General features: G+C 37.6%; 1 protein-coding gene across 1 annotated transcript in view; it reads right to left on the bottom strand.

Moving 5' to 3' along the window:
* Positions 1–16186, bottom strand: part of LOC144959111 (uncharacterized) — an 84840-nt gene that overhangs the window by 37066 nt on the left and 31588 nt on the right. The window contains exons 2-3 of the mRNA XM_078891533.1: positions 10310–13830; positions 5938–6046 (exon numbers count right to left, since the gene is read on the bottom strand). Coding sequence (XP_078747659.1) covers positions 5938–6046; positions 10310–12378 — 2178 coding nt within the window. The 5' untranslated portion in view covers positions 12379–13830. The remainder of the gene's footprint in view (positions 1–5937; positions 6047–10309; positions 13831–16186) is intronic.

Below are 16186 nucleotides of genomic sequence, written 5' to 3' on the forward strand. Positions count from 1 at the left end.
TTACAAAAATAGATTTGGGTTTTTTTGGGTTCCGTTATATTTCCCGGGAGGGGCAATGTTGTGAGTTTCTTACCCAAAGGCATACAATCTTTAGACACCCACACACACACACCAAACACACAGGGGAAACGATCTATTCTGCATAAGCCATCTGGAGAAAAAAATCAGTGTCACTGTAAAAGGTTAAAATTTCACGAAGTACGCACCGTGAACACCGCTGTAACAATCCTTTGATCTACGTCATCAGGCAACCCATTGTTTCTTTCATCTTTTCCCATTCCCCCTTACTATCCCCCATCCCCCACCCATCTCTCTCTCTCTCTCTCTCTCTCTCTCTCTCTCTCTCTCTCTCTCTCTCTCTCTCTCTCTCTCTTTTCATAGTGTTATCCCTTCCCCTTCCCATCTCAATGTAAAATGAAAACGTTCTGTTGTTTGCAGATACATGTATGATTGTTTTGTTTTTTCTCTCTCACTCGGCTAGGATTAAAAACCAAGACATCAGGTAATTGGTGTCTAATGCCAAAGTATAGATTCTCTCTTTGGCCAATTTAGTCACGCATGTGGCAGCCCAGCTATTTATTATGTTCTGCCTATAACACACAATAAGTGGGATTTTGGGGGTGGGTACGAAAGAAATCAAGGTCATAAGTAACCGTGCACAAGAGCTGTATAGGGAATTGGTTTCTGGGGGTCTTGCAAATACCAAATATTTTATAGAAAGCTCTTTCGAACTCCAAGACGTCTGGTTTGTTTTGCTATCTTGGAACAAACGAAACAGAGATGTCTTGATGTGTGACCTAGTTGTCTGATTTTGTGACCTGGATGTAAGGTTTTGTGACCTTGATGTTTCCTTTTGTGTGTGCAAGCCATGCGGGTAAGTACAGCGATAGCTTGCCAGTTGAGGAAAAAAAAAGGAAGAAGCAGCGTATCCGCATTTGAAAAACAAAACAAAAAAACCTGAAAAAACAAAACAACTTAACCTTTTAAAGGCGAATATCAATCTTACTTGGACCAAAAATAAAATCTTACCGTTTTCATCAAAAGACAAAAAACAAATTACAATTTAAGAATTTGAGCTTTTATAGAGGGCAATATCCACCCAACGTGCTCAAAGCGCTTTTTATCAATATTCTTACTGCTCTTATGGTGGAAACGTTTTTTTTTTTTCTGCGTTAAAAAATAATATAAATGAAGACTATTATTTGAAAACAAAAAAAATCAGTGTCACTGGCAAAGGGTTAATTGCAGTACTCCTGCATCCTGTGAGACTCCTACGGCACTTGCTAATCATAAAAAGGAAATAGCAATCAACAATACTAAGGTGAAAAAAAAAGAAGAAAAAAAAAGGTGGGGGGGGGGGGGGAGGAGGGGAGCAAATCCAGTCGCAATGCAACCTTTTAGCGGCGAAATTCGATCTTTGACCTAACACCAAATCTTCTATCATCAAAAGACAAGTAACGGCAAAACGATTATAGACAATTGAAGTCCGAGTTGCGATAGTCTGACTGCTCTCTTGGTGGAAACGCTGTATTCCCGTTAACAATAATAAAGATAAAAGCAAACTATTATCTAAAAGCAAAAAATTAGCTTCGCCGTTAAGGGGTTAAGAACACCTGCAACTGCTGCCAGCATCCTTGAGATGCTCTACGTCACACAAGGTCACCAAGCGACACGTCTCCCTTTTGTCTTCATGCAACACCCCCCCCCCCCCCCTTCTCCACTCTCACGGTGGTGGTGGCGGTGGATAAAAAAGGCCTTTTTTCTTTTATTCAATCAACTTGACTGCTGGTGGACCCTAGGCCTCTCTACAAGTCCAAGAAATAATACTCACTTTTTCTCTGCTCCAACGAAAATATCTACCCCGTACCGGTCTAATTATTTGTAGCAGACGACAAATTTCTCAAAACGGTCACGTGACACGGTAAAAACAACACAGGAAGTCCATGAAAGCTTATTTACGGCATTTCCTTTGAACCGTGTAAACAACAAGATTTCGTTTTCATTCGACTCAACGGGTCAGATTGGCCGGTATTTTTTTAACGAACTAAAGTTCTGAAAAATCAAAATGTTTCTTAGAAAGTTGAAAGATGCTAGTTTTTGAAACAGAGGTAGGTTTTAAAAAAAAATCTTTATATTTTACGTGAATGCATGCTCAAGGCGAGTTGGACGTGCAGCGGAGGTTGGTCGGCCAAAGGCGAGGCTCTCTATATATTATTTTTGACCAATCCATTGTAATACGTGTAGCTTATTCGAGATATATTCTCTAACATTGGGGCTTTAAAGGTCTACTCACCTTTGGCTTATATTTTCAATGTGTATATATACTTGTGACGAGAACACATGAAATAACCCACCGCTCCCGAGTTTTGTTTTGAAAGCTCCATTAAGAATACTATAATATTAAGTTGACGTCACTCGGAGTTTTGTAATTGTTTTCAGGCTGTCAGTTGGGTGATTAGTTCTCAAATTCTCTCAATCGGATATTCACCGTTAAAGTGTTACACACAGTTTTGTGTGTTGGTGCGAATCATCTGGCGGGCACAACTGCTGAATATGTTACTTAAACGCATACCATCAATGCAATTATCATCATTATGTCAAATAATATTGTTTTTGAGGCTGACCCATTCGGCGTGGCCTTCGTAAAGTTATGGCCCGACACGAAACCCAAAAGGACTGGCAATTTGACGTCATTATTTGGTCAGTATCAGCGTAGCCATCGTTATGTTATGGCCTGACACTGAAATCCAAAAGGACTGGCAATTTGACGTCATTATTTGTTTTTTTGCACCGCCTAGTGAGTTGTCGTTAGTAGAGCTCATGGAAACAAGTCATTTCCTTGGTTGAACTATTGAATTCAACTCACGATTCGTTTTCTTTTGTGGCAAAAGACTGGCATTTTTTGGTCAGTATCAGGCCATAACTTTACGAAGGCCACGCATTCGGCCGCTTGCCATGTACTAAAGGTAGCTATAGATTACTCGGGTATTTGTTATTGCTTTTTGCCATCCGCGTTTATGAGTAGTTCTCACTAAACTGTATGAACTAGGCTATAAAATTTCATAGTTACACATAGTTTTGTGTGTTTATCCGTTTTACTTCCGGATGGCAATGTTGTGAGCTTCTTGGCCAAGCGCACACTATATATTGACTCGATCGTTTCTCTCCATAATACGCTCACGTCACTTCCCTCGTAATAACGCATAGTAGCTAAGTAACTGGTTCTAAACTATCGGAACAATACGATTCAGTAGTCTGATGTCACGCGCCCGGCAACGGCGGCCATCTTGGTTCTAAACAAAGAAAAGCATTACTTTTTATTCTTCATGCTAGCTAGAACTTTTCGTCCCCTTTTCGTATGCCTTGTGATCAGAATGTGTAAAAGTAAAAACATGATCAAATTTATGGGTTTTTTTTCCTCTGGAAACGCTTTTATGCTCGCCGGAGAAATATTTCATACGGGCGTCCGCCATTGTTCCGATAGTTTAGAGCCAGTGTTACTAAGTCGCCATGCGTCATTAGGAAGGAAGTGACGTTACGACTACTGAATCCTATTGCGCACGTCCTTAAGAAATACTTCGACGAGCATTATAAATCTCATCTTGTTTTGACTTTTATAAATTCTGATCACATGACATGTGAAAAAGTTCTAGCCAGCATGAAGAATAAAAAAAACCCCGATTTTCTTTGTTTAGAACCAAGCTGCTGGTTGCTGTGCGGACGTGACATCAGACTATTGAATCCAATTTTTAAATGACTTAAAATATTGGTGATATGCGTTTAGATGACATACCCACCTGTTCTGCCCACCAAATAAATTGAACCAACACTTGATGCTTCCCTGAAACGTTTATAATTAATCACCCAACCGTTGGTATACAAAGAACAACAAAGGCGTGACTGACATTAACTTCATTCCCGCTAGAGTTAACACAATATGTTTAGGTAAAATATGCGCAACATCCGCCAACCAGAAAGACCTATACAAAACACAATTGGTATAATTTAGTGCACACTAATCACCAAAATGGTTGTCTAAGAACATTAACAAAGAGCTGAGTGACGTCAATTTCTTTCCTTCTATAGATAGACTGAAGTTGACGTCACTCAGGTCTTTGTTATTGTTTTTGTTGGGTTTTTTTTTTGCCATCAACGTTTATGAGTAATACTCACTAAACTGTATTAACTAGACTAAAAACGTTTAATGTTACACATAGTTTTGTGTGTTGGTCCGTTATACTTCCGGATGGCAATGTTGTGAGCTTCATAGCCAAGCGCATACTATCTATAGACAACCACACACACACACACACACACACGGACAAGATGAGAATTTGTCATCGAGTAAGTAAGCAACAAATAAGAGATATATATATATATATATATATATATATATATAGATAGTATGCACTTGGCTAAGAAGTTCACAACATTGCCACCCGGAAGTATAACGGACAAACACACAAAACTGTGTGTAACTATGATCGTTCATAGTCAGGTTAATACAGTTTAGTGAGAGTTACTCATAAACGCAAATGGCAAAAATCAAAAACAAAGACCTGAGTGAAGTCATCTTCGAACTATCTAAAGAGAGAACAAGAAAAAGTAGAATGAACCGAAATCAATCCATTGCTATTTTATTGAAAGGCTGTATGTATTAAATTCACACACACACACACACACAAACACAGCTGTTGCCTTGTTGATTCCGTTTGGCGCAATATCGACACTCATATCAAACCTGCTGCTAGTATTAGAATTGTAAAACATCCGCTGAGAACAGTTAGTTGTATTGTGACTTTGGGTCGATATAATAGTAATATTATCATATCGTAGCCAAATCGTTGTGTTTTCATTTATTTTATGATCGTCATTTCAACACACTGAGCAATGACCGTTGTTGTTGAGCCAGAGATAATGGGAGAGCGATCTATATTCAGGTTTTCATCCAACCAAGTCATCAATTAAATGATTTGTTGCCGTCCAACGATTGGATATTTATTTCTTTAAATAATGTATATAGATAGTTCGAAGATGACGTCACTCAGATCTTTCTTATTGTTTTTTTTTTTTTGCCATCCGCGTTTATGAGTAATGCTCACTGAACTGTTTTAACTTGACTATAAACGTTCGTGGATACACACAGTTTTGCGTGTTGGTCCGTTATACTTCCGGATGGCAATGTTATGAGCTTCTTAGCCAAACGCATGCTATCTTTAGGCTGCTTTGTTTATGAAAGTTGTAAACATACCCATATGTCAAGCTGAACACAATGACCAATCGTAATGTTAGATAGTTCAAAAACTGTGAACACTTTTCACTATGGAGGTCACTTTGAGCACATACTTTCGCAATGTGACCAATGACCTCGAGCACATGGAAGGATAATGCCCATTGTTTGTCGCTACTTGCTCCCAAATCGAAAAGTCAAAGATCAAAAATGGAAAAAATTACGGGAAGGGCGGGAGTTTATTTGTTGTTTATTTATTTGTTAATTTATTTATTTATTTATTTATTTATTTATTCTTTTTTTATAATAAGCAAATGTTTTTATTTATTTGTTTTGAGTGTGTATGTGTGTGTATGTGTGTGTGTGTGTGTTTGTGTGTGTGTCTGTGTGAAAAAGAAGGGGGAAGGGTGCGATTAAGACGATCACCACCATCATCATCATCATCATCATCATCATCATCATCATCATTATTATCATCATCATCATCATATTATTATTATATATTATATATATATATTATTATTATTATTATTATTATTATTATTATATTATTATTATTATATATTATTATCATCATCATCTCATCATCATCATCATCATCATCATCATCATCATCATCATCATCATCATCATCATCATCATTACCATCATCATTATTTGGTTAGCCTAATAATAAAAATATTATTGTTCCAATAAAGGCATCATACCTGAGTGGTCTCCCTGTGACAGCGATGGGAATCCGAAAATGGCGTCCCGTCATTGGCGCATTGATTGATAGGAATTGCTTCAAGATTGAGGTCAAGTAACACCACTCCCCTGAAAAAAAAAAAGGATATGGTATGAATGGGTCTTAAAAAATGAGCTTTATATAGCGCAATATCCACTAAATGTGATCAATGACCTTTACCAAGGGGTCCCTGTCCAACAGCAGCATTTAACGTTGAGGACGGGACATGACGCCTGTCAGGCGATATTACAATTTTTCGACAAAGACAACGCTGTTAACGGTCAGGTACTCATTTTACACCTGAGTACGGTGAGAGAATGTGAGTAAAGAGCCTTTTTCAAGGACTCAACTATGCACCGAGCGCGAGGCTCGAACCCAGGACCTTCAGATCCGACAGCGAGTGTCATACCACTAGGCCACATATGCGCACTATAAGACGTTTAGTGGATTTTGCGCTATATAAATGCTCTTTTTTATAAGACAGGAGCACATATATGGTCTATTAGCAGATCTGATAGATAGTCGAACACAATTAATGGCATGTTTTACCATTGTTGTAATGTACGACAATTAATTTGCTTTGGTTTGATCGTATATCTAGTGAGCCCATAGCACTTTGGGTTATCAGACCCTCAAATAAGTGCACGTCGGTATAAGATTAAACAAGCTAACAAACCAGCGGGTAGATGTATAGACAATGAAATTCTTATGTAGACCACTTAATAACTATTATACAAGATGCCCTGAACCTTAGTGTATCTACTGTATGCTGTCCTCCTGGATAGCGCATACACTAGAGTCACGGTCTTCGCAGCCAGCGGAGTTGTCGTACCAGTAAGTTCGCGGAATTCAAACCCCAATCACCCCCGCGAAATTGTTATTCTCTTTTGTCTTCTGGCACTTTCCTACTCACTTCGTCTCTTGTTTTGTTATCAACATAAGTGTCTGATCCACTCACTTTTTCTGACTCATTGTATACGTAAGAGCGCGAAAGGAAATAGGCTATTTATAGAATGACACAACTTTCGGGCTAACCCACACCGGAGACTGACTTCGATGACCCGGCACTGTCGTCCTCTGTCGTCTTCCGGATAAAGACGTCGAGCACGACAAAAATATATACTAATAATACAGAGAAGAGCCGCGAGACCAACCCATACCAAGCACCCGACATCCTCTGCCGTTTTTTGGGGTTTTTTTCTTCCATCTTGGTATTGGTAGGTTTGCGGCTATTCTCTTTATTCTAAATATTTAGGTCCGTGCCCGACGTCTTTATCCGGAAGACGGCAGAGGACGGCAGTGCCTGGTCGTTGCTAATACTCACTAATTCCTCTGGTGTGGATAAGCCCTAAGCACCATAACTATCATGCCTTAATGAAGAGGTTTGAGATCTTCAGATGCCTACAAACACACACACACACACACATACATTCACACACACACACACACACACACACGAACAAAAAGTCATTCGTTAAGTACCTCCATTGTATTAATATATTGTTATCAACCATCGTGATTATCTCGAGGTTTAAAAGGCGATGTAAGTTCCCTGCTAAAATAAAAAAGATTGCATTTTATAGCGCGTAAAAACCCCCCCCCCCACAAAAAATAAAACACATAAACAACACAAAACTAAGCTTTAATAGGCAATATCACACTCAAATGTTCAAACACTACACATACTTCACCCCACACACACACACACACACACGAAAACAAAAGTCATGTTAGTACCATTATTAATTTTTTATCAACCACAAAGAATATCTCGAGGTTTAAAAGGCGATGTAATTTCCTGATAAATAAAAAAGATTTCATTATATAGCGCGTTTTAAGACCCACCCTGCGCGCCCAAAAAAAAAACAAAAACAAAAAAACATAGAGCTTTATAGGGCAAAACCACTAAGGCCAAGGTTTACATAGGTCCCTGCTGACCACGCACCACTAATGAGTAAGACATGAGCCTTAGTCGATTACTTTTTCCGACAAGACAACACTGTTGACGCCAGTATCATTTAAACCTAAGGTGAGGAAATGTGATAAAGAGTCTTTCTAAGGATAACTTTGCGCGAGCTAACCAGACTTCCGATCGAAAGCGGTGTCATACCCAAGGCATTACTCAAGGTAATTCAGCGTAAAGGTTATTAAAATGTTACTGTACCTGGTATGACAAAGAAGTAATGGACGAAATCTGCAGCCTTGTTGCTAATACAAAGAAATATGGAAAAAGCAATGCTATTAATTGTGCGGCTATGTGGTCTTGTGGTTTGACACTCGCTTTCGGATCCGATGGTCCTGGGTTCGAGCCTCGCGCTCGGCGCATAGTTGAGTCCTTGGAAAAGACTCTTTACTCACACTCTCTCACCGTTTTCAGGTGTAGAATGAGTTCCTAGCCGTTAACAGCGTTGTCTTTGTCTGTAAAATTGTAACATCGCCTAACAGGCGTCATGTACGTCCTACACGTTAAATGTTGCTGTTTACCAGCAGGGACCCCTTGTAAAGCGCTTTGAGCACATTTAGTGGATATTGCCCTATATAAAGCTCAATTTTAATTATTAAAAAAAAAAAATAATATGTTCCATTGTCTATAAAACGCATTATAGTCATTCCCCTGCATATTTATATTACCTTGTACATCCCTATTTTCAGAGTAAAAAGCTGAAATCAAATTAAATAATAATAATAATAATAATAATAATAATAATAATAATAATAATAATAATAATAATATAATAATAATAATAATAATTAATAATATAATGGCATTTATATAGCGCTTTACCCCGTTGTCACAGGCTCTAAGCGCTTTACAGTGATATAAAACAAAACATATTACAGTGAGACAAGTGTGAAGGAAACGTGATACGAATTCAATTTAACAACAACAATAAATAGTGATAAAACAATCTTATCGACACCTAAAACATCACATCCCGCAAAATTGGTGAACAATCGTTTGGATTTTCGGCTTCCCATTTTTGGAACGATCTCCCCCAGAATAATATAAGAGAAGCGATGACTCATTATCAGTTTTCAAATCTAAGTGAAAACTCACCTATTTCTTTTTTTTGAAAAAGAACATTTTTTCCAATCATGCGTGTAAAAGCTATTGTCTTTTGTTTGCTATGTAAAAAAAAATGAGATTTTATATAGAGCAATATCCACTAGATGTGCCCAAAGCGCTTTACTAGGGGTCCCTGGCCAACAGCGACCTTTAACATGTAGGACGGGACATGACGCCTGTTAGGCGAAATTACATTTTTTTCGGACAGAGACAACGCTATTAACGGCCAGGTACTCATTTTACACCTGAGTGCGGTGAGAGAATATGAGCAAAGAGCCTTCTCCAAGGACTCAACTATGCGCCGAGCAAGGCTCGAACCCAGGACCTTCCGATCCGAAAGCGAGAGACCATGCCACTAAACCACACATAGCCGCACTTTTGCTTTCAATGTATTTCTTTATTTATCTTAAGAATGTAAAGCGCCTAGGGCTATATGAAATAATGATAAGGCACTATACAAATGCCATTTATTATGTTATTATTATTATTATTATTATTATTATTATTATTATTATTATTATTATTATTATTATTATTATTATTTATTATTATTATTATTATTATTATTATTATTATTATTATTATTATTATTATTATTATTATTATTATTTATTATTTATTATTATTAATTATTATTATTATTATTATTATTTTATTATTATTATTATTATTATTATTTTATTATTATTATTATTATTATTATTATTACCCTGACGAGGATTGAATAACACTTGAAAATCCTTACAATTATATAGTCTGATATAAACTTTCATTATCAATAAGTTGAAAAGACTTAGAAATGCTCTCGAAGCTTATGAATTATTTTCAGGCAAAATATTTCGTATGTCTACGAATTTTTCGAATAGTAGAAAAGTCTGTATTTTCCTTTACACCTAACAGGAGTATCATATAGAGGAGATTTGATGCGGAAACATTACTTTATAGTATATTATATATAGTTTATATATATATATATAACCTGGCGTAAGTTTATTTGATTAATTGAGGTCATTTGTTTGGTTTTTTTTTTATTTTCATAAACCGTTTTGAGCGGCGTGCACATATCTGCAGGTCTAATAACTCGTCGCAATTATGGCCTTGATTTAACATTGTTGTAATGGACACCATTTTGCGTTGGTTTGAGAGTATTTAATTCCAGTACAACATTGAGCCCATAATGACTTGGGTTATCTGACCTGCAAATAGGGTCACGTGGGTTTTCAAAGATTGGCCAGAAAAAAAAATTGTTTAAATTTGGACTTTAAAATAATCAGCAATGACTCACTTGAATTCCGGCTGTCCCTCTTTGGTGAAAGCGTAAAATGGTGACGAGTATTGAACCAGCCGAGTCTTGAGTTGACAGTCGTAAAACGGCTTGGACCAGAACCCGTCCTGTGGAGTGAGAGAAATGCTCCGATTCCAATGTTTGCTGTAGGAAGTCACGTTACAATTCTCTAGTCCAGTCGTGTAGTAGATGTCCTTAGACTTGACCAAATCCCGAGGCTCAACCTGGTCGCGATGGTACTTGAACCAAATGGCCATGTTGGGTTTGTAGAATGAGGACAAATCCGATACGACCACGGACCCAGACGAGCATCGATACGAGTAAGGATAGGGAAAGTTGTCGGAGTCTTGTTGATTCTCAAACGCAATGCCACAACCTTTGACCTTCTTACTAGATTCCGCCACTGACTGGGTTAGAGGGTAGAGGATGAGGGAATCGACCATGTTTCCGTGAAGATAAAGAGCGTTGATGAAATTGGCGACTTGGACTGTTAGGTTGATTTCAGTGGAAAACTCTTGCGAGAGATACTCCGGAGTTAGAATGTTATCGAAGAGTTCGAACATAGAGGATTTGCAATGGTTGCTTTTCATTGTGGCTGTTTGTTTGACGAGGTGAAGTGCTCTGGTTATTGCGGCGTCATCTAAGGATTTTGTATTCCTAGGGACACGATTTTTGAGTTCGGGTCTAACCTGTCTCGTAGAGCGACGATTTCTTCCAACACGATTGTACGGCCGAAATCTTAACGATTTTTGCTGAAAAGATTCCAAATTTGGCAGCTGTGGCCTGAATGTTCCATCGGGAGAGTTTCTCATTTTACTGTGGTGTAGTTTTGTTATGCTGGTTTCAATCGGAAAAATATTCATTTTCTGCTGGTAAGTTTTGTGATATACGTCCAAATGTTTGAAATTTTCATCAGAAGAAATCCGAGATTCCTGGATGTTCCAGAATTTTTGGGAAACTGACGTGCTGATTTTGCTTGCTGCCTTTGGATGTATGTTTGTGTTGGAAGAGACTAAAGTGCCTTTAGGTGGTAAATCATAATAGTTTGATTTTTTAACTTTTAAAAGCGAATCGTTGTTTTCGATTTCAGTATTGGTTATTTTGCTTTTACGGTTTTGAGGAGGGGATGATGATGTCGATGATGAGGAAGATGATGATGATGATGATGATGACGAACTGGAGGGGTTGAGGTTAGAGAAGGTGTAAAAATGAGGAAGGGAAGGAGGTGGAGGAGGTGGTGCCGGTGCCCGCGATAACGAATACGATGATGACGATGATATAGACGTTGATGACGATGATGATTTTACAGATGAATGCGAAGCAGCTAGCAAATCCTTCAACAATGACGAATCAAGAGCTTCTGGCGTAAATGAAGAAGACCCTGTAGGTAGATTCTGATTTAATCTAATGTTTGATCCTTCTGGAACATCATGCGCTGTGGCTGGATGTTGGTTGATCAAAGGTGATGGCAATGACGAAGATGATAATGATGAAATTATTGACGACGACGATGATGATGATGATGTTGATGGTGATAAAGATAATAATGATGGCGGCGAATATAACGGAGATACGGATTTATCACTATAATCCTTCCCAGCATGTTTTAGCGAGAGCTGAGATAACCTATAATATGGTAAAGGATTGGATTTTATAATGTTTATCGCCCTTTTTGAGCCACTGCTCAGATTTGGCAATGTATCATGCTGCAGCTGTTGTTGTTGTTGTTGATGTTGTTGTTGTTGTTGTTGTTGTTGTTGTTGTTGTTGTTGTTGTTGTTCTTTATGTTGATAAGGTTGTAGGTTAGGGTTTAAGCTGTTGCTATATAATGGAGCAGATAAAACTGCATCTTCAGCCTTCGTCACTGTGCATGCCAGTATAGATAGCACAAGACAAGTCAATACAATAGTTGGAACAGAAAAAGACAATGCCGGCGACATTGAAGTCCAGAATGAAATCCCAGTGCATCTCCCAAAACTGGGCAGTTGAGGCATCCGGTAAATGTGAAATGATGAAGGGGATATTCTGGTCGGACGGGGCCGCTCTTTGCACCTCTTTGATGACGTCATGATTGTAGGCAAATCCAACAATTTGATTGGTGGTATTGCACGTTGCTGCAACACAGAATGAAGCACACTGGGTATTCAATACCCTTTTACCACTTTGAACACTTCATATTTTAAAATCTGACCTAGATCGGCATGTTGCGTACTATTTGACACAGCCAAATCTCATTACAAAAAGATTAGTGGTTTGATCAAAGCCATAGAATAGAAACTTCATTTTCGGGAAATAATACAAGTTTTTAATTGAGCATTTTCACAAATTTCGATAGCAGAAAAATGAGTAACACTGTTCACTTTGTAAAGAAAAAAAATTCAAACACTTGCTCAAAATCACATTTTTGGTCTTAGAATATCAGGACTGTCATAGAATTAGATGTGGGATAATCTAACATAATGTCTAGAAAATATGAACCCCATTAAATTCATTATTTTTATGACTCTTTTTCTTCATATTTGGTCTTAAAGAAAAAATTCGAAACATTTCTAGAGAGCTATTCACACTAGAGAATTTTAACATACGCCTCTGATACGGAATTTCACAAAGTGTTTACTGAAAACGTCAATCTTTTGGCAATTAAAAAAAAGAACAACATGAAAAAGAGCGGCCGCCAAATTTTGAATAAAAAATTGGCCCTCTTCACTTGTTCATCCGTTCATTTTTCTATTAAAATGATTTCTATTAGTATCAAAAATGTGAAAATCTAAAGAAATTGGAAACAATTAAAAAGTTCCACTGAGTGTGGATGATTTCTGAACATAAATTATGGACCAGTAAATACATAGTGTATTTTTTTTTTAATTGTAGTATTAGTAACTTTTTAATTTTGCTATGATAAGTTTGAGTGGGAATATCTGTTTACTAAAACCGGAAGTTATCCATTTCAGTCAATTTAATATTGCAGAGGACGTATTCATAACATGACGAGTGGACTTCAAAATATATCCATTTTAAGAATATAAAATAATGTACACCGTTGAGTCATATCGTAAGGCTGTTTATTTATCGAGTTATGATGGAACTATTAAGTTTAATCCAATGAGGGACAAATTCAAATTTGGACCACTGTGAATATTGGATCTTTCAAAAAGATCAAAACATGAACTTCCCAACACGTCAACAACGAAACAATCAAGAGATGCACCAATCTCCACCAATCAAAAAACTTGTATTGCTTCTTTCCAGAGATGTGTACGTCCCAAAACGGAGGTCTCCAATCTCTTTCAAGTATGTCTCGTTGTTGACTACATCTCTAGTCGTCAAGTTTTTCCATTCAATGATCAACCTGTGTGTCATAACCTTGAATCCACTCCAAGAATCTCATTTGAATCATCCAAAATGTCAAACATGTACCTCCGAGGTTAGGTGTTATCCAAGGAATGAGTTTTGTTGGGCAGGATCTGTAGACCCATTCTTCTCCAACCTAGTCATCAAAGAGGCGGATTTAGAGATGACATCTGTTGATAAAAGATAAATAGTAAAATATAAATAAAAATATTCATTGACAATAAAACCCGTGTTATATGAATGCATTTGATGCCTTATTCAGTCTCTTCATTGATGACAAAATGATATATACTTGAGCTTTTATAAAGCGCAAAATCCACTAAACGTGCTCAAAGTGCTTTACGAGGGGTCCGTGACAAACGACAACATGTAGCACGTACAACGAGACATGACGATAGGCGATATTACATTTTTTTTTTCAGACACAGACAACGCTGTTAACAGCCAGATACTTATTTTACACATAAGTGTGAGTGAGTAAACAGACTTTTCCAAGGACTCAACTATATGCCTAGCTTGCGAGGCTCGAACCCAGGACCTTCCCATCCGAAAGTGAGTGTTATAACCACAAGACTACTTAGCCGAACAATTCCTAATCGCAAGGACAAAAACGTGTAGTATTGTTAGAATCAAAGCATCGTGACTCGGTGCGCATCTTAATTTCTAGCCCAAAATAAATACTGGGTGTCAACTTTTTAAAAAAATTGAGCTTTGATAATGAGCAATATCCACTAAACGTGCTCAAAGCGCTTTACAAGGGGTCCCTGACCAACAGCAACACTTAACATGTAGGACGGGACATGACGCCTGTTAGGCGATATTGCAATTTTTTTCCGACAGAGACAACGTTGTTAACGGCCAGGTACTCATTTTACACCTGAGTACGGTGAAAGAATGTGAGTAAAGAGCCTTTTCCAAGGACTCAACTATGTGCCTAGCGAGGCTCGAACCCAGGACCTTCCGATCCGCAAGCGAGTGTCATACCTGTAGACCACATAGCCGCGCCATAAAGATCATCCATCGTCGCTCTTTTGCTCCCCGTTATCTTAAGAATTTGCTCATACATCCTACCACTGAAATAGTTGCGTCACCTTATGATTCAGTATGTAACTTTTCCATTGTCTATGCATTGCACGGAGGACTAATAATACACTTCCGTGGAGTTTTGAACCAGAAAAGAGAAAGACGTGACGTCACGATTTCTCCTTCCCGTTGTGATTTCCGTTGACTCGTAACAACAATCAAGCTTTTGAAAAAGCTGGTCAACGTCCAGGTTGGTCTTACTGATGCTATGCGTAAAGGTAAAATACTCACAACATCCGCCAGCCGGATATAACGTATTGACAGACTAGAATAACCTTGAACGTTTAAATTAAAGATACTGTGCGCTTGGCTAAGAAACTCACAACATAGCCATCCGGAAATGTAACGGACCAACAAACAAAACTGTGTGGAAGCTTGAAGGTTTATTGTCTGGTTAATACAGTTTAGTGAGAATTACTCATAAACGTAGAGATGGCCAAAAAACAAAAAAACAAAAAACAATAACGCATAGTAACTTAGCAACTGGTTCTAAACTATCGGAACAATGGTGGACGCCCTTATGAAATACTTCTCCGACGAGCATAAAAGTGTATCCAAAGGAGAAAAACATTATAAACCTGATCATATTTTGACTTTTACACATTCTGATCACATGACGTGTGAAAAAGTTCTAACCAGCATGAAGAATAAAAAGTGCCAATTTTCTTTGTTTAGAACCGAGCTGCTGGTTGCTGGGCGGACGTGACATCAGACAATTGAATCCTATTCTGTTGCATGTACATAAAAGTCAGTGGCTGGCACCCATGATTAGAATGGAGTGTAACAGTGCTCTTTATTTCGGGAATATTGTGTGTATGTATGTGTGTATATGTGTATGTGTGTGTGAGTGTGTGTGTGTGTGTGTGTGACAGAGATAAATAGATATATAAATAGATAGATAGGTAGATAATATAATATATATATATATATATATATATATATATATATAGAAGATATGATAGATAGATAGATAAATAGATAGATAGATAGATAGATAGATAGATTGATTGATAGATAGATAGATTGATAGATAGGTAATATATATATATATATATATATATATATATATATATATATATAAGAGAGAGAGAGAGAGAGAGAGAGAGAGACCGAGAGAGTGTGTGTGTGTGGTGTGTGTGTGTGAGAGAGAGAGAGAGAGAGAGAGAGAGAGAGAGGGGGGGGGGATCTGTTTTAGTTGTATTGCCTCTAAACAAAGCTCAAACCCGAGGCCTTTTCTTGACAAGAGTGAAAATCACGTGACACCATTACCCTTGCGCCAACAGGCAGCCATTTTGTAAGTGAGTGCATGTCAGCCATACACTAACAAAACACTTAAAATATTGTCCAGAATACATTTTCGCATTCCTATTGTGATCAATTAAAATGTGTTAGAAATAAAGAAGGAAAAAAAAATCAAATTTGACCTAGGTTTGAGAAATTTTC

Source organism: Berghia stephanieae, chromosome 13 (assembly GCF_034508935.2).
Source record: "Berghia stephanieae isolate SIO BIC M18660-M18661 chromosome 13, UCSD_Bste_1.3, whole genome shotgun sequence".
Taxonomy (NCBI): domain Eukaryota; kingdom Metazoa; phylum Mollusca; class Gastropoda; order Nudibranchia; family Aeolidiidae; genus Berghia; species Berghia stephanieae.